This window comes from Xiphophorus maculatus, chromosome 6 (assembly GCF_002775205.1).
Source record: "Xiphophorus maculatus strain JP 163 A chromosome 6, X_maculatus-5.0-male, whole genome shotgun sequence".
Classification (NCBI taxonomy): Eukaryota; Metazoa; Chordata; class Actinopteri; order Cyprinodontiformes; family Poeciliidae; genus Xiphophorus; species Xiphophorus maculatus.
Window position 1 is genome coordinate 24729092 of NC_036448.1, and position 24323 is coordinate 24753414.

The 24323-nt window shown below is 39.0% G+C and overlaps 2 protein-coding genes across 5 annotated transcripts in view; both read right to left on the reverse strand.

Moving 5' to 3' along the window:
* Positions 1 to 8892, reverse strand: part of LOC106700167 (kin of IRRE-like protein 1) — a 114894-nt gene extending 106002 nt beyond the window's left edge. For both annotated transcript variants that reach the window (XM_023335626.1, XM_023335625.1), the window contains exon 1: positions 8485 to 8892. In XM_023335626.1, coding sequence (XP_023191394.1) covers positions 8485 to 8530 — 46 coding nt within the window. In that variant the 5' untranslated portion in view covers positions 8531 to 8892. The remainder of the gene's footprint in view (positions 1 to 8484) is intronic.
* Positions 8893 to 14796: 5904 nt separating this feature from the next.
* The window catches only part of cadm3 (cell adhesion molecule 3), a 147074-nt gene continuing 137547 nt past the window's right edge, over positions 14797 to 24323 (reverse strand). For all 3 annotated transcript variants that reach the window (XM_005796560.2, XM_023335978.1, XM_023335976.1), the window contains 2 exons: positions 21501 to 21626; positions 14797 to 17312 (listed from right to left, as the gene is read on the reverse strand). In XM_005796560.2, coding sequence (XP_005796617.1) covers positions 17194 to 17312; positions 21501 to 21626 — 245 coding nt within the window. In that variant the 3' untranslated portion in view covers positions 14797 to 17193. The remainder of the gene's footprint in view (positions 17313 to 21500; positions 21627 to 24323) is intronic.

Sequence of the window (24323 nt, forward strand, 5' to 3'; positions counted from 1 at the left end):
GTTACTGTGCTACTAAGAATTTTACATAAACTCATCCCAGCCATGATTCTCATCTCGATTCTGTGCTTTTAATCATTCATTTAAATCCTCATCATAAACCTGCAAGTTAATTTAGCTTTAAAAATGTTTTGTCTGTTTTCTAAAAATGGCATACTCAAAATTACAAATAAAGGCTAAATTGCACAAAACCTGACTGATATTAAGTTAATTGTACGCTTGTACCTGAACTTCATGCTTTTTGTAACCATCAAGCTTCTGACTCTATAATAGAAAATAGTAATTATCCAAAGCAGAGTGGTCTAAGTATTTTAGTATCGTTCAAAACCTTCAATTGTAGCTGAGTTCAGAGCTTTCCTTCCAGAAGCTTAATGTCAACCTGCTTTATCCAATCCAAAACAAGTTGTTGTTTGAGAACTTTCTCCTATTTCAACCACTTCAACTTTCAACTACCAATTTCAGGTGAAAAACAAATTGGCTAAAATAATCAGGACTAGTGCAGGAACCACAATTACTCAACAAATCTATGATCCAGAAATGGCTTTAAAGCAGTGTCACCATTGACTATTGACATTGTTGTCCTGGAGTCAGAGGATGTGCTCTGTTCTCATGGAAAAGTCGAAAGCTTTCTGAGAAAGAGCTTTATAGATAGGTGAACCATTTTGTCTGGGCAGTGGTGGGCACAGCAAACCAAAAAGTTTGTGCGCCAACTCTAAAGCGCTAATCACATACTGTATATTACTTCCACTAATGCTAACAAATTATATCTGCCCTTGAATTGCTACAATCCTCAAACACCAATTTAATTTTGACATTATAGTTTACATGCTCTATAATGTCATTGGACATTATGCTTATGTTAAGACTGTATCTTGTTCTCTACTTTGTGTTTTTTTTTCATTGGTCTTGTTTTTGTTGTCGTTCTTCTTCTTCTAGATCTTTATTGGCACGATTAAGAATACCCTCCAGGATGGTAAAGCTTGAGATTTTGAAGCGCTCAGATTGTAGTTACTGTAAAATGAAAATGTGTTTGGTTCCGGAAACCAACCAATAAAAAACCTGTGAAGAGAAGTGGCCAAAGCCAGAATGATGCCAGATGTTAACGACCACAAAACGATTGGAGAGTCTGTTGTTTTATCAAATCATTCTACCCTGTTCCAACGGTTCAAATGTTTATTTTTCTCTTTGTGCAGTCCTTTTTCTGTTTCTTTTCTCATCTTACCAGTTTGTAAACCCATCTTTTTTCATTCCCGTTTTGCTTCGTCTTCTGTTTTCTCCGACATTTTTACTCCTACCTAACTAACCCTCTTCCTCCTTCAGACTTAATTTTTTCTCCATCTGTTTCTTCAGCTTCTACCCTCATCAGCCCCTTTTTCTTCCTCCTACATCTCCCCCTGTCCTCCTCCTCCTTCCTTTCCCTCCAAGTCTTTGGCTCTGCTCCCATTTGGGCTGACATATCCGCCAGATTGACGGGTGTCAGTCCTAATATGATCCATGCCCTCCGTTAAAATCTGCATACTCTTTAGCCTCATCTATCCGCCCACGCATGAACACTGAAGCACACAGAAGCAGAGGTAGACGAGCAAAGAGGGGAAATCCTCACCATTATCCCATGATTTGGATGTCTTGTAGTGAATTAGGTGATGGATAATTATGTTGCTTACTTTATTTATTATCTTAATTGCTGTTTCTTGTCACTTTACATCACATATCTCGAAGCATAAGGATATTAGATGTGTCAGGTACTGCAAAGATTTGGGATCAAGCAAAAGCCACACAAATACACAAAGCTCCGCCTGGCGTCACGATGTTTGAGCCCCCGCTCTGCTTTTAAACAGGGCTTGCTGTGCTGCTTTTTAATGATTTTCATTTGAGAGTACAGTGTTCTATCGTGGAAGTAGATTTTTTACCATCCAATTAGAGCAACAGAAGCAGTCGACCCGATATTCTTGCTTTCATGGCACGTTAAGTACAGCCAGCCACTAATAGCCGAGGTCCGGGGCTTTGATTTATTCTGAGACCGCCTGAGCAAAAAATGCTCATCAGTGCTGAAACTCTCCAAAGACAGGAATTCATTAGGTTTTTATAATGTAGTGGTAGTAACATTTTTAGGGGGATTTTTTAGAATTGCTTGTTTTTCTCTAATATGTAGCCACTTCATGTTGAATAAATACTTAAATGTGAGCTCCTGCATCTTGACTAAGAACAAACACTGTTCTGCAAGATCTTAAAGAAAAGACAGAAGAAGCCCAGAGGTCCTCCCAAGCTGACTTTTGGCTTTGTACAGATTGAGGTCTAAAAAAATGTGCTTAACTGAATTCAGCAGTTCTTTGCTTTAGATAATGGCAGCCATTGTAAGGGAATGCCTGGTGGCTTCAAGAAAAAAATAACTCTGCTGTAATCTGTTGAGGAGGGTTAACTGTTGCTCAATAGGTAGTTCTCTTGCAATCAGAAGGTTGTAGGTTCTATTCCGGCTTCCTCCTGTCATAAATTGATGTGCTGTAGGGCAAGTCACTTAACCCCAAGTTGCCTCAAGATCTACATATCAGTGTATACATCTGTGGGCGTTTGTGAGAGAATGGGTGAATGTGTCTACTTAACACTCTTTTACTCAAATTAAAATTGAAACTGCAAGAAAACTCATTTCTTACAAGACAAAATAAGTCGTCTTTTAGTCTTGATTGCAGTCAATGTTAATTTTATTTATAAAGCACTTTAAAAACAGCTATTAACTGTAAAAGTGCTTCACATTCAGTGGCTTGTGCAGACATTTTTGTGGTCAGGTGTTCAAGTGTAAAAACGCCACCTTGGGCGTCACATGGAACCGGCGGCTGCCTTAGTAATGTGATATTTATTACAGGCACAGCTTGAATATTATGTGTATATCATCCTATTTAAAATCAATTGCCATGTGCTATCTGATGTAGATGTTTAAAAATATTCCAACACTCTAGTTTGGTTTCTCTAACAATCAAATTGGCATCAACAGAACAACGTACACCAATAGCAAAACAATAAAGAAAAGAAAAGAGCAGAAAAAATAGGCTTCTTGATAGATCAGAAACTTAACTTGGACTTTATTTTGCTCAAAGACTTAAGCAAACATTACTTTCCTTTTTTCTTTTTGAATCACAAAATATCCTCTGCATCATAAAACCTTCCCAGGAAAGTTAAAGCAACTTGTTCTTACAGATGAAGAATGAGTTGAGAAACTCAAGTTGTGCCAAAGCAGATGAGCAAATACTTTGTGACTCGCAACGTAGTGAGTTTTCATTTCATTAACTAAACAAAAAAGTCTAAACAGCAAGTGGATTAGATCCTAATCTCTTGGCTTTTTGCACAACAGGTAACAAATAAAAACCACCTGTCTTCATCTCATACTGTGAGGAACGTTGGAAAGTGTTAAAATGTAATTTCAGAGTCTTGAAATCTGGTGAGGTAAAGACTAGGACGCAACTTTATGTGCAGTTTCACCAGACCTTTGACCTACAACTTGCACTTTGGGAGTCTGTGAAGTTGTGCCATAAAGCAATTTCCCAGTAAATAAAGCTACATTAATAAATAAAAAAGTATGTTTCATACGTTTCAATGGCTTACAAATGTTGAAATTATGTGAAAACAATGACTTTCTTAAAATTGTCTCATTATTTTGCTGTAAATGTGTAGAAATGAGCTGCATTTTGCATCAGAAACTATGTTAATCAGAAAACAGTGGAGAACTTCTCTACACATTGTTTTTCATATCAACTAACCGAGCTGCATAGAAACAGGTGAAAAAGATGTTGCAGTACAAGGAGAGATTGGCGTCCCTGAGGGGATTAACAAAGTTATTTATATATCTACTGTATCTAATAAATCTTGTTTTGACCTCAAGCCCAACCTGCGGGTCGGCTGTATCATTTGCAGCAAACCAGGAAAAGCCAAGCTTATCCTTTCTATAACTGCCTATCTGTAAATACTCTACAATAAATCTTTTCTTATGAGACAACTCAGATAAAATTTGATGAAATCCTGTTTTGTGTCGTTGCAAAACTGCAATCCATTAATATGACAACATCCTCTAATCTTTACATGTTGTAAATGGAGCGAAAAACATTTTGAGTTTATCCACTTCCCATCTTATCTGGGAGTATTTCTGTTGTTTGATGACTCAGGGAGGAATCACACAACTGCAGAGGGGATTTGTTAAATCAAGAGGTGCCAACAGATTATTGGTCAGGGAAGTTTCTCCATCACCATGACTGATTGTTAGTCTACAAGTCCTGAAGGTCAATCGCTGTATTTTGGGATACCAGAAGACTTTAGTCAAGTATTTGGATGAAAGATGGAACATTTCAGGAATCTGAAGGAAGTCTGGTTTCTTTTAACATAACACTTTTATATCATAAGAGGATCTCTAGACGGCCCTGGAGCCCAGTTTAGGTGTAAATCTTTTGCTAATATAAACCATCAAACATTAATGGTCCAGCTGGGTTGCTATCTGAGGCAAAAAGCTCCATCTTCTCCTCTGTCATTACTTTCTGAGCTCTCCTCTGTTTATCCTCAAACATCCCCTCTTGTCAACAGATTAGGACTGAGCCCCGCTGTCTCTTTCTTTCTTCATCTCCCACTGCCTCCATCTCCCTGTCTTATGGCCTGTCTCTTTCTATCTGAGCCTCTGCCCTGCTCTTGTGATGGAATAAAAGAAAGAAGAGGAAAAGGGAGCAAAAGAAAGTGGATTCATGTGGGGGTCGATGGAGGAGATGGGACAGGTGCTTGCAGTGCAGGATTTGCTTTACTTGCCTCGCTTGCATGATCAGGCGGCAGAAATGTTCGGCTCAAGCAAAACTGCTGTTGAAATCGAAAATGAGCCTCTTTCTTCGCCTGTGGCCAGACCGGCACTGGCAGCGCAGCGGTCAACTGGCGACATATCAGACAAACATACAGGGCTGAGCGGTAATTACAGGGACCCACAGATTATGCCTGGTCAACCACACGGAGAAGCGGTGGGTTTGTGTGAGAAAGCCACCAGACTGAGCAGTAAATCAGAGAGGCAGCCTGAGCTGTCAGCGGCGGAGAGGCAGGCAGCAGACACCTGGAAGAGTCCAAACAGGCTAAACACACATTAGGCTGCAGCTGCTGGATGTAGGGGACGGATTCACGCTGATCACATTTACAGGCTTACACCGGCTCAGCAGGAGACACCGATGCTCCGCTCTGTTCTCCTTCTGTCTGCTCTCTCCTTCCTTTGTTCTGCTGCTTTCGTTTTGTCCTGTTCTACTCAGTTCTTCTTGCCCATTTTTATCTCTTTGGAGTTTCAAATTTTGTTCTGCCTGCTTTCTCTGTGTCTGACGTTGCTCTGCTGTAAACATATTTCCCTCTGCTCTCTATTGTTTTGTTTTGATGCTTTATCTCTCTTGTGTCTTGTTCTTTTTCCATTATGTACACCCTTACTTCAAACCGCCCTGAACTACTTTATCCATGTGTATTCTTTTTAAGCCATCCAACAACAGAATACAAAAACCCTTAGCTTTTCCCAGAGTTACTTCACCGATGCTTCGACCAACAGAGCTGTGTTGTACATTATTCTTACTCTGTCATGTTATATTCACAAACTTCGATGTATTTTATTGAAATTTTACCAGATGGAGCAACACGAAGTAGTGTGAAACTTTGAAGTGGAAGGTGTCAGAGGTTTATTAAAGAAAATCAGTGAACAAACAGCATCACAAAGACCAAAGAACAGCAGATAAGCCAGGGAGGAAGTTATAGAGTTCAGTTCAAATCAAGGTTAGTTAATAAAACAAAACTCTCTGCTTTGAATTTCACAGAGCTCTGTTCAAGCTGACTTATAATTGCCTATTTTAATAATTCAAACACCAAATATACCTTATTATGCATTATTTTGTGGAGTGGAAGTCATTTGGCACTACTGCAGAGGACAACACAGTGCTTCCTTATTTCCGCTCTTAGCGGCAACAGTCAATGAGTGCCAAGGAAAATGAATGGTGCTCTTGGACTGGCTGCTTTGCAAACACCAGCCAATAACATTTTAAGTTCTGCAAAGTTGTTTTAGCTTCCCAAGCTGGATGTTGTTTAGAATATGCTGTACGAAAAAGAACTCATAAGTAGACACATTTTCCAGTAATAATTTGGAGTTACATTGCACAAAAAAAATTGAACTGGCTGGGTGTCTGTCCACTGAATGGCACAACTAACGAAGACAACGAGGTCATGATTACAGTTTAGCACAGATATAATATGTGGAAGAGGATGCTCTGACCAGAGGAGACCAAAACTGCCACAGACCTGATTGTGAAATCAAGGTGTGTGGCTAAAAACTAACCGCACATCATCATCAACACACCACTAAAACATGGAACCTTCATGCTGTGGCAATGGTTTTCTTCAGAAGGCATGAAGAAGTTGGTCAGAGGTTACAGTGATGTGGATGGAGCTAAAGACAGAACTGAAGGAAAACCTGCAAGATGCTGGAAAAAACTCTCCATTTAAGGCTAGAAAATATCTCTGAAAGACTAATCACAATATAAGCAATTCGTATTAGTCTATATCGATCATTGTCTATCAATAATTATTCTTTTTTTAAATTTAGAATATATGAAATACTGCTAATCTAGTGCCATGATCTTTCCTTTATATCCACAGTTTTCACTCCACACCATTGTGTATTTTTAAGGACTTATGTAACTATATTCACAAACACTCCTCTGCCTTCATTTCCCAGAATACTGTGTGGTTCTGGATCTGAGTTCAGTGAACGTGCTATACATTGAATTTTGAATATTCTATCAGATGTATTATCTATTGATATTGATCACATGTCTGTTGCGATATTTATATTGTGATTGATTTATTGTCCAGCCCTGCGATCATTTAGCTGGAACTACAATTGAATGGTGTAGATGAAAGTATATTCATGGAATGGCCTAGTAAATGTTCAGACTTAATCTAATTAGTAATCTGCTACCAGACTTGACGTCTACAGACACTCTACCTTTAAACTTCCTCAAGTTTGGATATTTTACAAGAAAAAATGTGCAAAATGTTTAGCCTCTAGCTCTGTGAAGCTGGAGAGACATTCAGCAAAAACAGCAGCTGTAATTGCTGTAAAAAGGTGAATTAACACAGTATAGATTCAGCGAATGCTTTTGCGGGGCGCTACAGACGGTAATCAAATTTTTAACTCTCAGACATTTCAGTTCTGGCAAATGTTCCCAACCTGACTATCAAAAATAAACAGTGAAGCCAGGCTGGGCCTCTGCCTCATCCATCACGTTCCACTCAGGTGGTCAGGTGTGCTTCAGCCTGGGAGCTCCTCTGACTGACTGTCCAGGCAGATCATCGTCTGTGGTTCATCACACCGGCGGCCCGCAGCAGCAGGGACCCAGGTGATGCAGGTACAACCCCCCGCCCCCACACACACACACAGGACTCTCTATAAGGCTGAACTGTTCATATCAGACCACCTCAATAAATCACTCCTGTCTTTGGAGGCATGACTGCTCCCAAACTCAAACACACACTCAGCCTGTCTCGGTTGATGTGCGCCAGACTGTGTGTGTCTAGAGAGAAGGAGAGAGCAAGTGAGGGGGTAATCTATCAAGGTGATCGATAAAAAGGGGCATTAATATTAGTAATAGGACTCTTCTCCAGTCCAGTGAATATGTCTCAGTCTTTCAGGTAAAATATGAATTTTTCTTGGCAGCTGCAAGGGAAGGCCTCATTCATGTGCGCCAGGCTCTACCTGCATGCAAAGAAAAAAGATGCACACACACTTACACACCCCCACACACACACATTCTCTCTCTAGGGACACTTGCGCTGCTCTTTCTACTCTCACCAGACACACACACACACACACAAAAAAAATACACCAGTGTGACTAAAGGCACGTGTCTAGCTCGTGCGCGCACGCATTGAAAAATGATCCAATGAGCCTGATGTTAAAGCCCAGCGACCAGACTGTGCATTAGATCCTCGCCTCATCAATCATCCCCACACTGACAGCTTATGCGCAAATTGTGCGTGAATGCGCGTGCGTGCGTGTGCTTGCGTTGCGTTGACCCGCACCGCATTTGTTCCATCCAAATCTACCCATTCATGCGTTTTAAAGGTCACGTCAAGGCAATGTCGTGTGCAGATGGTCCAGATCTCTGCCTAAGAAAACGCGTAACGGAAGAAAAAGGACAGCGCCGTTTGCGCCTGGATATGAGCAGAGACAAACCCCCCGAAATGATTTTTCCTTCCCCTCTATGGAGATGTATTAATGATGTACAAATCTGTAGCACTATTTCCACGCACGGAGTCATGCGCGTGGATTTAATGCCAGGCATAAAAACGCGCATTGCAAGTAGTGCCATGAGACATAAAGAGACCATCGGAGCGCACAGCCGCAGAAGGAAAACAAAAGAAAACAATTAATAGCAAACTTTTCGCTGATGTCCATCGATTTTGTTTCTCAGCTGTGGGTCTTCATCTTTTACTCACCTTGGTTGAAAGCGAGTGCCAAAGTTAGGATCCACAAGGCTGGCATGGTTCAGTCGAGCGCATTCAGATTCCTCCCCTCGGCTCCGTTTCTCTTAGAAGACACCATCAATTCCTGCAGAGCGGCTGAGTTTAACAGTAATCCTCTCTGAGTCATGAGAGTCAAACAGGACACATTTAGAGGGGAAAAATCCCATGCCTCTTTCTCCTTTCCTTCAACTACTTCCCACTTTTCCCGTGCGTAAAATAAACCTGTCTCCACTTTTTCTGTTGTTGTTTTTGTTTTGCTGGCTCAGTCCGCAGCCTCTGTCCTCGCTGCGCTCTGGATTCCCATTTAAACAGTTCTGAATTCCTTTCTCCCTCTTCTAACCCTCTCTGTCTCTCTGCGTGTCTCTGCCCCCCTCCCCTCTCACAGGCAATCAGTAGCACACATCCACTCTCTCATGTACTACCAGCACCTCTACGCCTCCCCTCTCCAAATCTCAGTTAATGCTCCATAGAGGGGAAGGGGGCGCTGCAGCGACGGTGCCAGGAACAGCGGTCTGGCCCTCAAAACTTCAACTATGAGACCCTTTAAGTTTAAAATCTGAAGGTTACTGTGAAAGTTAGGGATGGATAATAGGGATAATTGGAGAGCATGAGCAGAGTGTTCGCTTAGAAATTATTTCCAGCAGCTAATTTGTGTAAATTCCAGAAATATATGCATGCACTATCAGTAATTGTATCGTTTCAGAATTCGGATAACCAGAATATCGACATTGTTTTTTTTCATCTTGTCATATGAATGTTATGGGTGAATATTTGTTGTCTCAGTTTTATCGTAAAGTACAGAAAATTGCAGCAGTTGTATGTTATTACTTACTGATATATCAGAACAAACAAGAGACAAATGGTGAAAATACTTAAAAATGATGGATTTGTCATGTCAGACAGAAATTAAACGTATGTAATGTAAGTATGCTTTAGCAGGAGAAATTTTAATATCCGTACATAAAATACTCCTTTAACAAATTAAATTGAAAGAACAAATGGGAAAGTGGCTTTCCAATTTACTCGCTAACACAATTTGCGGTATTAAAACCAAGATTACTTGACTCACTGTATTGTACTGCCATCTGGTGGCCATGTTGTGTAGTTGCGAGGCGCAAAAAATGTGAAACAAGTCCTATCAACTTCTTCGATGATACATTGGGTTGGTTACTGAATCAAAAGCATTGCTTGACCTGTAGACAGTTTAGACAGCCTAACAAGAGGTCCAAAACTATATTTCTTATTTACTTTCTTTATTTAGTTATTACTTGTATTAAATATCAGTGTTAAAAATGTTTTCCACAAAGAAAAGCATTTTATTCCAAAGCAATTTTTTACTTTTGTTTTCAAATGTTGATGTTAGCTGAAAGTAATATTGTGAAACATAGTAAAAAAATAAATAAATAACAATAATAATATCAACTCCAAAATCTTGTGTCAAATACATCTCTCCTTATAGTATTTTATCTATTCAGCACTTTGTGCTGCTTTTAGTATGGAAGGTGCTTTATAAATAAAATTGATTAATTGATTGATTGATTGACTGATATACTTAAAGTATATACTTCCTGTTTTGTTGTTTAATATTATATCTTTTTTCACATCTATTTTGTTGTGTTTTTCTCTTCAATAACTCAACATAGACATCCTGAATTAACATATAACCTGGTTGTGTCTGTTCTTTATTATCATACAAAATGTCTTCTGTTACTAAGATAGTTCTTATCTGGCCCTAAACACAATGGAAACCACTGTGTTTGTTGTAAGTGTGTAACTTTACGATCAGTAGACCCTCCTCTTTCTTTCTTCTTCGGTGGCATTGTTTGGTGAAATTGTTTGCATCCCCAAGGATCTCCTCTAGTTATAATTGTGTCCTGTGTGAGAGGAGAGTGCTGTTGATTTTCCATCAAAATATATTTTGATGGGAAATCAGTTTATTTATAGTTATGTAGTGCATTTTTGCTACCATCGTCATTGTAATACACTTATTTGCCCTGTTATAATAATAGTAATGTGAATATTTGAGTGAATTTATTATTGTAAAGCAACAGGGATAAACTTCAGTTTTGTCCTATACTTTTGCTTTGTTTAGGACAGGGGGCATCCAACAGTATGTTTGCTTTTCTGTTTCCAGTTCTCATCAGCGTAAACGGAGAAACCGTCCGTCTCCAAAGACAAATCCTTCACTTCCAACCAGCAACGCAGTTTAAATGAGATCCTTTCTAATCAGGAAGAACCAGCAGCAAGCAGATGAAATTAACCCAAATTCATGTTTATTGAAGTCAACAACTCAACTCATATTCTAACAAAAAGAGAAGGAGAACAAAACAAAACAAAACCTAATATTTTTTGGAACATTTCAGCCAACAGTTTCAAACCCCATCACAGCGTCTGTCAGGGTTGCGCACTGATGACATCATCTGCCTTTTTTATACAAATTAACACACACAACAACACTACTTCCATGTGATATGAATATTTACTCAAAAGGAAGACTTATCATCCAAATAAGAAAAAAAAATAGGATTTTTTTTTTTTATTCATGGAAATAAAAATATTTTTGTGAACGCAACACATTAAGAGTGTCTCTGGAGTCTGTTTGGGTCATTTGATACACACCCATCCACAAACACAGGCACACACACACTAAAGTACACACACACACCACAGGAGCAGACATACCTGCTGTGCATATTCATGTATGTGTGTGTTAATGCATCCATAGTGTGTGTGTAAAGTGTTTGTATGGGTCTGCATGTAAGAGTTTCCAGAAAGGCAACACTATATACAGGAAAATATATAAAAATGGTTGCTGAAACAAGAAAATAAATGCAAATACTACAATTCTAACATTCAAGTTTTGGGAAATCTAAATAAAAAAAAAAGATAATCAACCAAACTGAAACTCAAACACTGATGATTATGCACAGCTTTTAAAAAACATGACTTAAAAAGTAAATAGTTTCCTCTACAAAATGGGGAAAATGACAGGCAGCTTGTTTGGAGCTGCTTCAAGAGGAGATGATGACTCTGAGTGAGGGACAGTCCGGCTAAAACTGACTGAAGACGGAGAAGAGAAGTGATGCTTTGCTGGCACCTGGGGACAGTTAGTCGTTATCACACCCAAACTAGAAAATACAGTTTCAGTGACTGCGCATCCCAGTTCAACAACAAATGCAGATTTCATGTTGGGGCGTTGGAGGAAAAAGCAGAAAGAGTCGTACTCGGTTGGGCGGCAGAGATGAGGAGGTTATAGGCGGATTTATCTGGGACACAGCATATGTTTGCAGAACAGAGGGCAGCAGCGAAGTCTCAGGAGAGTGGCTTGTCGGCACTTCTCGTCTCCAGCAGTATCTACACTTTCCAATCATTCCTCATGCAAGCTACATGCTAGCACATTAACTAAGACAAAGAACAGGACGATAAATTACAGGCAAATACAGGTCCATTAGTTTTTAAAAAGACATTATACTTTAAGTAGGAGGCAAGTATTTCCTCTCTCCAGCATGAGCAGAGTTACAGTGGACTGAGGCTAAATACAGTTCGATGCTAACGTCTTTGAAGTGTGCAACAAGCTCTCTGAGACAGAGCTGATTCTCTGCTCTTCAACCATAACAGAGATGAAAAGCTGAGTCAAACTCAAAATAAATAAAAAAATATTTAAAAACCCCATCCATCAGCTTTGCCTGCTTTATCCCATAGAGTAGTGGTCCCCAGACCCTGATCCTCATATCCTGCACTTTTTGAGGACGTATTGCTCCAGCACATAGACTTTCAAATACCGCATCCTTAGCGTGCCACCAAGTTCCTCAGAAGCCTTTTTTATAATCCATAACCTGCTTTATAACCCTGGTGTGTGTTAACTGGGACATTCACAAATATTTTCCCTGTTTGCTCATCTTGACCACATTGGAAAAAGAGATTTTGGTAACTGAAGACATGTAGCAATTTTTTACAGTGAATATATTTGTTGTATATTTGTGATCATTAGATATCCACAACAATTATGTTGTTACTATTACTCCAAATACAGTTCTGAAGTATTTTTTTATGGGTAATGTAACATTTCTCTCAGTTCTTCCTAGTTCTGTTTCCATTCAACTTTAAATGTAAGCTAGAGATATTAATTACTGAGAGGAGAAGGTAAACATCACCAATGAAATCTTAAGCTACAACTCCTTTGGAGGAGTTTTTAGCGAAGCACTAATTGCTCTTTTTTCTGAATTTTGACATTGTCAATATATACAAATTATGCAGATTCAGATTTTTCTTAAGAAAAAAATAATTATTATGCTTTTACATAAATTAATTTGTAGAGTTGTATCACTAGTGGTGGAAGCAGAGTGCAGTAGCTCTGTCCGGTTAGTTCTGATTTGATCTTTTTGTAGACATTTGTCAGTATTGATGGATGAGGCATTACATGTTTGGACAATTAATCCCTCTGGTTTAGGATGATGTTGTGTAGCAGGAAAGAAATTTGCTCTTTTTTCACTTTCAGAAACTTATGATGCGTAACTGTAGCAACAAGATATACTTTTTGTGACCAGATGCAGATGATTATTGTCTCAAAAGCTTAAATAATACCGGACTCAAAATCCCAGAGGAGTTGGAAAGGAGGTGACAAGGATCACACCCCGTACCCTAACATCTCTCTTCCCGGCTTTCTAAAAATGCAGCCAGACAAAGATTTAGAAAGGAGCGGCAAAAGCAACTGAGGTGGATTAGCAGTCCTGGCCAAAAACTGATTGTGTTATCCAAGACATGTTGCTGTAAAATATCATCTCTGTTACCTGAATATTGAGCTGTTTTCATGTTGTGACTGTCAAACAGTAACAGTCTTCAGTCAGAGGATCCTGTAGATTAATTTTTCCTGCCCACAGCATCAACATCCGAAACGACTCTTTGAAGATGCTTGGATTATATGAGTCATTTGAACCATATTTAATTTTTCTTTGGGATCAAAAAGGTATTTTTGAGTTGAATTGAATAGAAAATAATCTTAACTTCAAACAGAAGCTGCTCAAAAGAAAAGAGTATTTGTTAGCATTTCAAGACATTTAAGATTTCAATAATGAATTTGTTCACACAATTTCAACACATACCAAAGATTACACTGGGAGCATCTTGCTGACATCTCTTAGTCAAAGTCCTTTGAAATAATGCCTAATTTAGCGGATTTTCATACCAGACATCTAAATGTATGTTTTGTGACATGTGTATATATTTAAATTAATAACCTGTTTTAGAATTTGTTTGACAGAAAAGGGCATTTTTATGCATAACATAATGCAGCCAGTAAAAGGGTAATTATTATTATGTATTGTTTAGTGTTTATTTGAACAGTAAAATATTTTGTTCACTAACAGAGGTTGCAGACCACAATCTGATACTAAACTTACTAAGATGCGCACTGACAAACGTGCAATTAACTGTTTATTATTTTTGCTTTCAACTGGCTGGAGCCATATTGGATTTTTAGGTACGGGTTGTTGGAAACTACAGAAGATCTTCGTATTCATCTTTCCAATTTGAAAATGTTAACTAACGAATAATGGAATGCATAATTAAATCCTTGATCCAAGCATCCAGAGCCAATAGATGAAAACTGTCAAGTCAAAATCTGGATGCAGTACTGAAAAAAAGTGCCAGCATGGTGGTGCTTGGCAACATTCGTATTTACAGAGGTAGTGCTTATTAGAAAATGTTTGAAAACCGCTGATCCAAAACACTCAGGACAGCGGACTCTGGGGACCAGGGCTGGGGTACCACTGCTGTAGGGACTGTACGCCCGTGATGCAGCCTATCCCAGCTGCCACAGGGAAAAGGCAGAGCACACCCTGGAAAAGTCCACTGGTCCGTCACAAGGCCAACACAAAGAGACGAACGGGGATGATGATTTGCTCATGCACACTCGCAGCCTAACTGCATCCTGTCTTTGGACTTGCAGAAGGAGAACCTGGAGGAAACTCAGGCAGGTGCAGGGACAAAATGCAAACTTCCAACAGCAGGAGGTATGAACCCATGACGCTGTACTTTTGAGGTGACAGTATGGCTGCAAATACCAAAAACACTATTATCTGCATCAGCTAAACATATCCCAGCCAATAATTCTGTCAGTAAAAACTCACAAAACCCTCTTAGGTAGCAGAAACACTTAATACAGGAATACTGCAAAAACACAAAATCTTACCATGTATTTTTTAAATATCTTAGAACACTTGAAATAAGACAAAACTAACTTACAAACAAATTTTAAGCAAAATGTAGGAGCTCGTTTTGTTATAAGTCAATAATTCCTTAATAATGATAGAAAAGTAGTTCCACTGGCAGATTACTTATATTATGGAAATGTCTTGTTATATATCAAAAAGTCTGTCAATGGAAAAAGTATTTTTTTAAATCAATATTAAGGAATTATTTACTTAAAACAATCTTCTATGCTAAAACGTTATCTGTATGTTACTTGTCATATTTCAAGTGTTCTAAAATATTTGAACTAGAAACCAGACAAAAATACTTGGTATTATTTTTGTAGTGAAGGTTGTAAAACTGACCAGTGATTTCATCTCCTACATGCCACAACCACAGAGAGCTTTCAGCTCACACAGCTCCGTTTACACAGGCTTCTCAATGAGCTAAAGACAAGCAAGGAGATGGAGGGGAGAGGAAGCAAGGAGCAACGAGAGGAGGGGAGACAAGGTGAAGGTGGATCAGGACACAGACAGCTTGATTGATTAAAGTATGAAAAGAAATGGACGAGTGGAGGGGGAAGGAGAAAAGTAGAAGAGGACATTAGGTTCCCTAAATGACTTTCTTGAGTGTTAGAGCAGCCTGAAATCCTCGTCTGGCCAAACAGAGCCTTGGCATGTGTACAACCTGCAGCCAGAGCCTCTTAGTTAGATTGCAATCAATTTCCATGCCTGGGCCAAGTGAGGCTTGCTACTGCCAAGGCCAAGTCTCAACCTTAATAAAGCAGCGTTCGTTTATGGGAAGCTTTCGCTAAGCTGGCGAATGAGTCCTGCTCACACAAGAAAACCATAGCGGGAAGAGATTTTCTTCCCCCCCCCCTTTTTTCCAGGAACTTGGTTATAATGCATGTAGACAGCTCTGTTAGGTCCTGTGAGCATTTTCTCTACCCCGGAGCAGCAAACATGGCAGGTTCTTAGAGAAAGCCAGTGAAGCCCCTACTCAGTGGATTTAGAGCCAGATGGCCTTGCCAAGAAAGGCGATCTGAAGGTGAAAGTTAGGTTCAGCAGGCTGAGTTTGAAGGGAAACTACATGAAAGACAAGAAAGAAACTCTATGAAACTCATTTTGAATGTTTAACTCAGACTTGGCTACCGATTAGAGTTCGGTTTGACAACGCAGGGAGAAGCTGTCGCCACAGAGCACGGCACAACAAAACAAGCAAAGAAATGCCCAAATAAAAAGGCTTTTGAACTGACAAACCAGCAGACACTGTAAACTCTTAACACTGACGGTAACACAACAAGACGCTGACAGGAAACACAAAATCTCCCTAGAAAATCCCAAAACAAATTTAGAAAACACAAACAAACCAATAGGAAAAACATTCTTTGTACAAATATTTGCAGTTAAGGTTAGTTTTCATTGCAACATCATGGTTGTTACATGTTTGTCTTTTTTTGCCCAAAGATAATGATCGTTTTGACTCTGAATTATCACGCATGTATTAAAAACAGGCAGGCTTTTTTTTTTTCTATTTTATATTTGAGTATATAAGTTTCTGTGACGCAGAAACGGGCTGCATGAGAGAAGATAGAGGGCGCCGAAGAGTGACAGAGAAATAACAGAACAGAAAGTGTATTTACAACACACCGAATGTTTTCTGTCAAGTAAAAAGAATGCTATATAACTCTATATTTATATATTTATATATATTTATATATGTATACTGGAGGCCCTGGGCTTGGCAGCGCAAGGTGGGAATGCTATTTTTGCAAGTTTTTGTGGTGGTGCGTTGTGGAAAAATCTGATCGTCCGCAGGAAGCGGTTTGATGGCATAGAAAGATAAAAAAAAGATGGAAGGAGATTAAATTTTCCAATCAATAATTTTGTCTACCCTAAGCAAGTTTAAGGAGGGATTCTGCCTTGTTCTGATAGAGAGAATGAGGACAGGAACGTGACGGGGGCAGACCCGCTTTGGGCTGCACTGTGGAGGAGGAAAGAGGTCGTGACAATGATAGAATGTGGTTTACAATTTAGCTTTTTCACTGCGCTGACAGTTGAAAAAAGGGATGCTTATGTGAGGATGTGATAATGGATCAGGATGTGTTAGTAGGAAGCTCGCCTTTGTTAATCTGAGCATCTACGAGCGTTCAAGTCTGTGCGGAAAAACAAGAACTGAATCATGTATGTGTGCGTGTGTGTTGGGGTGGGTGTGTGTGCGTGTGTGTGTGTGTGTAACTTCAGTTCATCCGAATGTCAGTGCAAAAGATCTCACTTCCCTGTATCAATGCAAAGAGGGTAGTTGAAGCTCCGCCCACAGTTCTTTACCTCCCTTCCTTTGCCAACATCCCTTCAACAGAGTAAAGAACTGAAGCTGTTGTGAAAACAAATGGAGGTTTTTCCTTTCCTCTCTCCTCCAGCTGGATCCTCCAAATTTTCCTCCTCCTCCTCGCTTTCTCCCCCCCCACCACCACCACACTGTCCCCCCGCCCATCTAGATGAAGTACTCCTTCTTCTCTTCGGCTCCGGAGTGACCTCCCTCAGCGTTGATGATGGCCGTGTCGGCGTCAGGGGCGTCGTCGGAACCCTTGGCCTCGTGGGTCAGATACGTTCCTGTGGGACAAGGAGAAAAAAGAGTGACCCAGTGAGCCGGAGACAGAGGGGAAAAGGGTGGAGTAGAAAGATTGTAGAGGCCATAAAAGTCAACCACTGGGAGTGTAGGTCCCCAGTAGGATGGGATGTTTGAGATGAGATTGTGTCATCATGTTCCAGTGTGGCTCCTAAGCAAATACAACGAGAGCTTTCAGTGACTCGTTGCTTTTCTGGTGGTTTAATTGTCTGAACTACTGCGGCGGAGACAGATAATCAGCCCAACAGAAACATCAATCTACCAGTTAATGATGTTTTTTATTTACTATCCAAAATCTTTTTGAGCTACTTGTTATTCAGAATATGCAGAATCGACATTTCAATATCACCACAGAGCTGTTTTCTGTGAGATAAAGTCATAAAGGATCAACTGTGTAACGATGCTGGGAATGAGGTCTGGCATTGCTTCAACATTCTGGTTAAGGATGTGGGGAGAACCCGCCTACTTATTTATGTTTATATAAACCACTAAAATGATCATAAAAACCAGTAAACCCAGAATGCAGCAATGGTGTTTTTAATTTTTGGTATGTTTCTGCATGATAAAAAAAAAGTTTTCTCTTGATTATTTGACAGCAAACTAAGCCTAGCGTACTAACACCAGTGCCTTTCTGTTGAGGAAAAACTAAATTTTTAAGTTCACTAAACCAAGCTTACAGCTTACAGTCAATAGCCACAATCAACCATCGGGTAATTTGTTTGGGATCATTATCCTGTTAAAAGACCAAATGATGTCCCAGTTTAAGTTTTCAAATATCCAGTTTGCATGTAAATGGTGACCAATGGTTGCTATTGGAGACCAGGTGACTGCAGGATGCCCCTGTTTACTGCGACTCAGGCATGTTGACATTAGAGATATTTTCCTCACTCTCTTTCTTCTCTGCTGCAGGTGTTTTAAATATTAAAGTTCATTCTTTAACATGATGTGTTCAAATGTCTTTCCTACAACTATTTCCCAAATTATGAAAATTTGACACAGATCTGTCTTACTTTAAAGGGATGTTCTCTTTTCCATTTCCAACATTAGAGGAATAATGGGCATCTGCTTCATGTGAAAATCTAACCAACATAATAAGCACGAATATATTTAACTATTGTTTCAGTTACATAAAGACATATTTCACAAAAAGTTTGATAACTGTGACTGTTGGGGCTTTGTAAAAAAAAAGAAAAAGAAAAAGCAAACAAAGAAAAAACAACAAATAATATGTTAATTCTAGGATTTTCTTCGCACCCCTAACTAAACATATTAAATGAGGAGTTGAATTTTGTGTAAACTTCTAGTGCGAAACAATGCAATAATGACTAAACTTTGGTTTTGATTGCCAACAGTTGTTACAGGTAATTTCTAACAGTAGTGCATATTATCTTGTTAATGTTAAAGCCAGAGTTGGACATATATGTATAAGGTATAATATTTAATGCAGCAACATAAACTGTGTTTACTTAGCTTTGTATAGCTTTTCTTAGGGAAACACACTTTTACAGCATATGCAATAAGTTCACAATTTCAGTGTATTTGACTTAAATATAACAATGCAGGCATTTACAATTATTTAAACAAAAATAAACCTACATATTTAGACACAAACTTTCAGTACAGGCATACATACTGAATACTGAGCTGTTTAATCAGGATATATTGATTTGAATTTAGCTCCAATAGGCAACTATAATCAGTCCAGACTCTGGGTTGCTTTTGTGTGTCCCAGCTGAATAATGGAGCTGCAGCAACAGGAACTTAAACTGAGCCAGACAGAGTGACCTGGGAAATAAAATGGACATTAGCACAATTACTAGCAGATTATAATCACACAATATTCTGGATAATCTTCAAGCTCTTACTTCATATTCTTGTAATCTTCAGTTAGCGGCAGTTAATTGTTGTAAGATTTCCATTAGAAGCACAAAAGTTATTTCTTTTAGGGACAAAAAGTAAACGTGCAACAGAAAGAAACTAAATACACTTTACTGTTCTCACAAAACTTTAACCACTGAGTTAATAACTCACCCTGGGATGGGAGTAATTAATTTTACTATCACAACAATATGATTTATTCATTTGCCCAAATAACTGTGACTTAATTAATTGCCAGTCAGAGGAAATCTGAAGCGAAAGAAAGCTGAGTAAACAAAACATGTAATGAACAGTAATGAGTTGTCATCAGCTTGTATCACTGGGGCTTCTTTTACAGGATTCAACATGTAGGAAACAGGAGGTCTGAACAGGATGCACAAACTGCACAGATCTGTCAATAAGGTAATCAGATGTAAAGACATTTCACCCACTAATACCAAAGTAAACATTTTAGTCATAAAAACTCATATAATATCTCTACCACTCACTGTTTTCTCCAAACTAGTCAGTTTTTTCCTTCCTGATTGCAGTATATTTCTATCTAGGTCACCATATGTCTTGTGACAAAAGCTCCAGATACATTTACATTTCATTTAGCAGGCTTCCTCTCATTTAAAGAGCTGTGATGACATCACAAAACAGCCATCTGGGTTCTGCACGTCAGTCGGCTCGGCGCCTCACAGCCTGGTTTAAGCAACACATCCATCATAATGGATTTTAAAACAGTGCCCAGGACCCACCATGTCCTATTTGGTAGAGTCCTTACAGTGCCTTGTAATGTAACATCCACACATTTCAATGGCTTTCACTGGGATTTAATGTAACAGACCAACACAAAATGCTGCATAATCATGAAGCTGAAAGAAAGCAATGCATTAGACAGGCTCAGCTCAGATCAGATAAGAGGAAAACAGCTGTGGTTGTCTGATTTTATGGTCGGTGTCTGCTGGAAGCTGACCCTCCACCTCCATTTTGGGGTCTTTTGTAGCCCCTAACCTCCATAAGAGCCTTATCTTTAGCTCCTTCCTCCATTGACTCTTAACAGCTTCAAAGTTCCTGATGAGGAATGGCATAATGTCTCCACCATGTGTCATGATGAGGAGCCTGTTTTAGGGCCAACTGCAAACCAAACAGTTTCATTTTTTATCTGATCTTTTTCCCAATATGGCCTCTGGAAGCCTGCAGACATGACTTCCTACTGGAGGAACAAAGATTGATCTAAAATACTGATCATATTGGTATTAAGTAGGTATGAGAATTGGATTAATATTAGTGTGATCCCTATTGAATTGTTTTATATAATAATAATAATAATTCAAAGGAAAAACAAGAAAACACCTAAAAGTCAGACGTTTGATGATATACCCTATTTCAAAAATATGTATCTGTAATGGTATCAGTATTAGATTGCTATCAAAATATGCAGTATTACCTCTACTTCTTTTTGCTTTATTTAAATAATGTCTTTGTTTTTACCTTCCTTAAGTAAGTATATTTATAGAATACACAACTATTCCTTTTTTTGCCAACAGTGTTGGACTTCTGCAGCTTCTCCAGAGTTTTTATGGGTTTCTTTGCTCCATCTCAAAATAATGCTGCCTTTTACTGACCTGTCATTGGGGCAGAAGTCATACTATTCTCTTTTCGGACTGAGTAGTGAGATGCTCAAATCTTGTGATATTAATTTAAAACCTAATCCTGATGTAAATTTCCCCACCTCTTTATTTCTAACCTGTCTGCTCTGTTCTTTGGTCGTTATGTTCCTGTTTGCTCACTGATGTTCTCAAACAAACCTCTAAAACCTTGACCTTGACATATTTACGCAGAGATTTAATTACACACAGGTGGAATTTAATTACTCATTAAGTGACTTCTGAAGGTAGTTCTTAGTTCTTTGTAGAGGGTTATATTTAGGGGTATCAATGTGGAAAGGCCTGCATTCAAAAGAATGTCAGGTTTGTATTTGTAACTAAAATGAAAACCATGTTATACTTCCTTGCACAACACTATTGTACGTTAATGTCACATAAAAACCTAAAATACAGAGTAACGCCATGTGATAAACTTTAAGAATTTCAAAATCATCCATCATCATCTTCTATCGTTTACATTTCAAATTCACTCAAAATCATTTGCATGTCCTTGCGTACAGAGTCTCTCTATATTCATGTATGTGGGGATGATATTTTGCCATATTTTTGCATGCATCCATATGTATGCCAGTTTGTCTCTCTGTATGTTCATACATGAATGTATGAGTGCGTCTGCGGGTTTGTTTGTGCAGAGCTGCTGACCTTTGTGTCTGATGAGGTATCTGCCGAGGACGATGAGGAGGCAAAGCAGGATGAAGACGATAACAGCCACCACCCCTCCGATCACAGCGTGGTCCACGCCCGAAGATGTCGACATGGCTGTCGTGTCTTCAGAGGAGGTCAGGCGGGGCGGGATGACAAGAAGAGCAGAAGTTAGGACCCGAGAGAAGGGAAAAATAAGAGTAAGAGTATGTAGCAGCCATACAACTGGAGGAGATAAGAAGAAAACAGAGAAGAGACAAGACAGTGAGTATTCCTCGATGTATAAGAAGCAGAGGAATCATAATGGGAGAGAGGAAAAGAAACATTGGGGTTGGTGGATGAATATTGGTGGAAATGAAAGACGGATGATGAAAGGCAGCAGAAATAGAGCGGGAGAAAATAATGGGGGGAGTGACAGAGGGAATGCAAAAAGAAAAGATAAGAACAGGGGAGCAAAGAAATATGCCAGAATATAATACCCACTGTGGCAAACCTTCACCAGACAAAAACAGAGAAGCAAAAACAAAGCCAGGAGAAAGAGAGTCGCAATTTCATCACCCGCCATTATAAATTGTTTGTGCCTAACTTACACAGAAATGTGCAGCTTACAGCTTCCTTCAGTGAACGGGAACAAACATAATTCCAGATGTTGGGTGAAATCTCCCCAGTTGTCAGTTGTTATGCTATGCAAGTTTTAGAAAGAGAGAGAAACTTGTTGGGGGTTTAAAATGACCAGGATATCCAGAGTGTGGTGCAGCCTTTTGTCTGTTTCTGGTATCAAATTATTCCAAGGCTTTTAATGTTGCACTTTCAAAATCAATACAATATGTTGATTGAAATTGATTTAATTCATCATAAATGCTACTTTTTATTTAATGCATACCAAGTAACATCTTAATCTCTGAAAAGTTAATGTATGAGTTGTCATAATCAGCTTTATTCACCAGGTTTATGCAAACAAACAGGACATTTGACTTTGGTTCCATTTTGCTCTTAATGAAGATGCTTTAAATGTATATCAGAAAAAGAGTTGCTGTGAAGTAAAAACCTTTTTTTCTCCTTAATTTTTATTCCTAAATCTGTTGTTATTTAGCAATTTGCTTTAACTGCAAAACACGTCAAAGTGCGTCCTTTTGAATGAAGGTGCATTATGGGTCATCATGGTAATTATGACTTTTTTTATTGTTTAATATATTTATCAAACAGTGAACATTACAAAAACATACACACATAGAGCAATTATCCATGAGAAAAAGAAAAAACGTAGTAATAATGGTAATAAACGTGTAATAATAAATATGACCACCTTTTAGTAAATACTATCTATGTATTTTATTATCTATCATTAATATGATCAGAAAAAAAATCATTTTTATTTGTGAGTCTTGTGAATCAATAGTCACTAGTTGCTTGTGTGTTTCTGAAAAAGGCAGCTTTCCTCCTACTCACCCATTCATGCCATTCACAAAAGATTTAAAGTTTTATTCCCACCATTTCTGTTTGCATCAGCCTTTTTGGCCTCTTAGTGCTTGGAGAAGGTATCAGTTTGCAGCCCAAACAATTTGACACAGCATTTATTTCGCCTGTCTCTTTAGGCTGTATAAAACCCTGGGTGTTTGTAAGAAAGTCACTCAGATAAAATCAACCCTGAAGTGGCACTTCCCCAACGTGTGGGACATAAAAAGCATAAAACACTTTGTGAAATCAAGGGGAGAAGTTGGATTCCATTAGGCGAGTGTTTGAAGGACCAAACAAAAGGAGAAAAAAAGACAAAGGTTATTTGGAGACCCCACGTGACTACAGTAACAAGATGCAATGACAAACGCAGAGATGGGGGAAAAAAAAGAGCGAGATCACAACCAGCTGATGTGATGAGCATCCAACTTTGCAAGGAGGAGTAGCACTTCTATTTCTCAGAGAAGTATAGGACGTGACAAGAGCTAACCAGACAGAGAGCAGAACAATGGAAAAGCTTGACGAGTGAGGGAGAAGTGGAAGGAAAAGACAAAGCACACTTAAAGTGGAACACACACTCTGAATGGCCGGCGTGGAGGTGAGAGGGGCATGCTGACGAGGCGCGAATGGGAATGAGCCAATAAATCCTGCTGTCAGCATCAAAGGAAGGCAGACAAGACCCAAGAACAACTCAAAGCCAGCGCCCGCACCACCACAACCTATACCACACTGACACACACACCCCCACACATAGAAAGTACAACAATGTGTAAATGACTTGTACCATTTAAGAGGTCATGCTGGCTGGCATGTCTTAGAGAAATGCGAGTGTATGACGTCTTGTCGTGTTCAGAGGTGGTTTGTCCATGTATGTGCTGCTTTAAAAAATTCATTGTCCTGCTCTAGAGTTCTCCCCAGAACACCAGACAGACAAAAACACAAGAACCACAGGAAGGCACCAGTGCATCTCAATAAACTAGAATATCTTCAAAAAGTTTGTAATTCAGTTCAAAAAGTGAAACACATATATTACACAGATTGATTACACACACACTGATATATTTCAAGTGAGTATTTTTTATAAGTTTTGAAGTTTATGGTTTGTAGCTAATGAAACTCCAAAATTGAGTTACTCAGAAAATGTTAATGTTATAATAATGCAGTGTTTTAATAGACCAATAAACAGGAGTTGTTGGCCTCATGAAAATCATGTCCATAAGCTGTACAGTATGTTCACTTGGTGATCAGCCTTCAGCTCTCCTGCATTGATGAGCATGGCATTTCTCATCTTTCTCTTGTACATTATGTTCTGGTTTTTTGGGGGTTTTTTTCATCTTTGTTAAGATTATTTCCATTTTATTCTGTTTT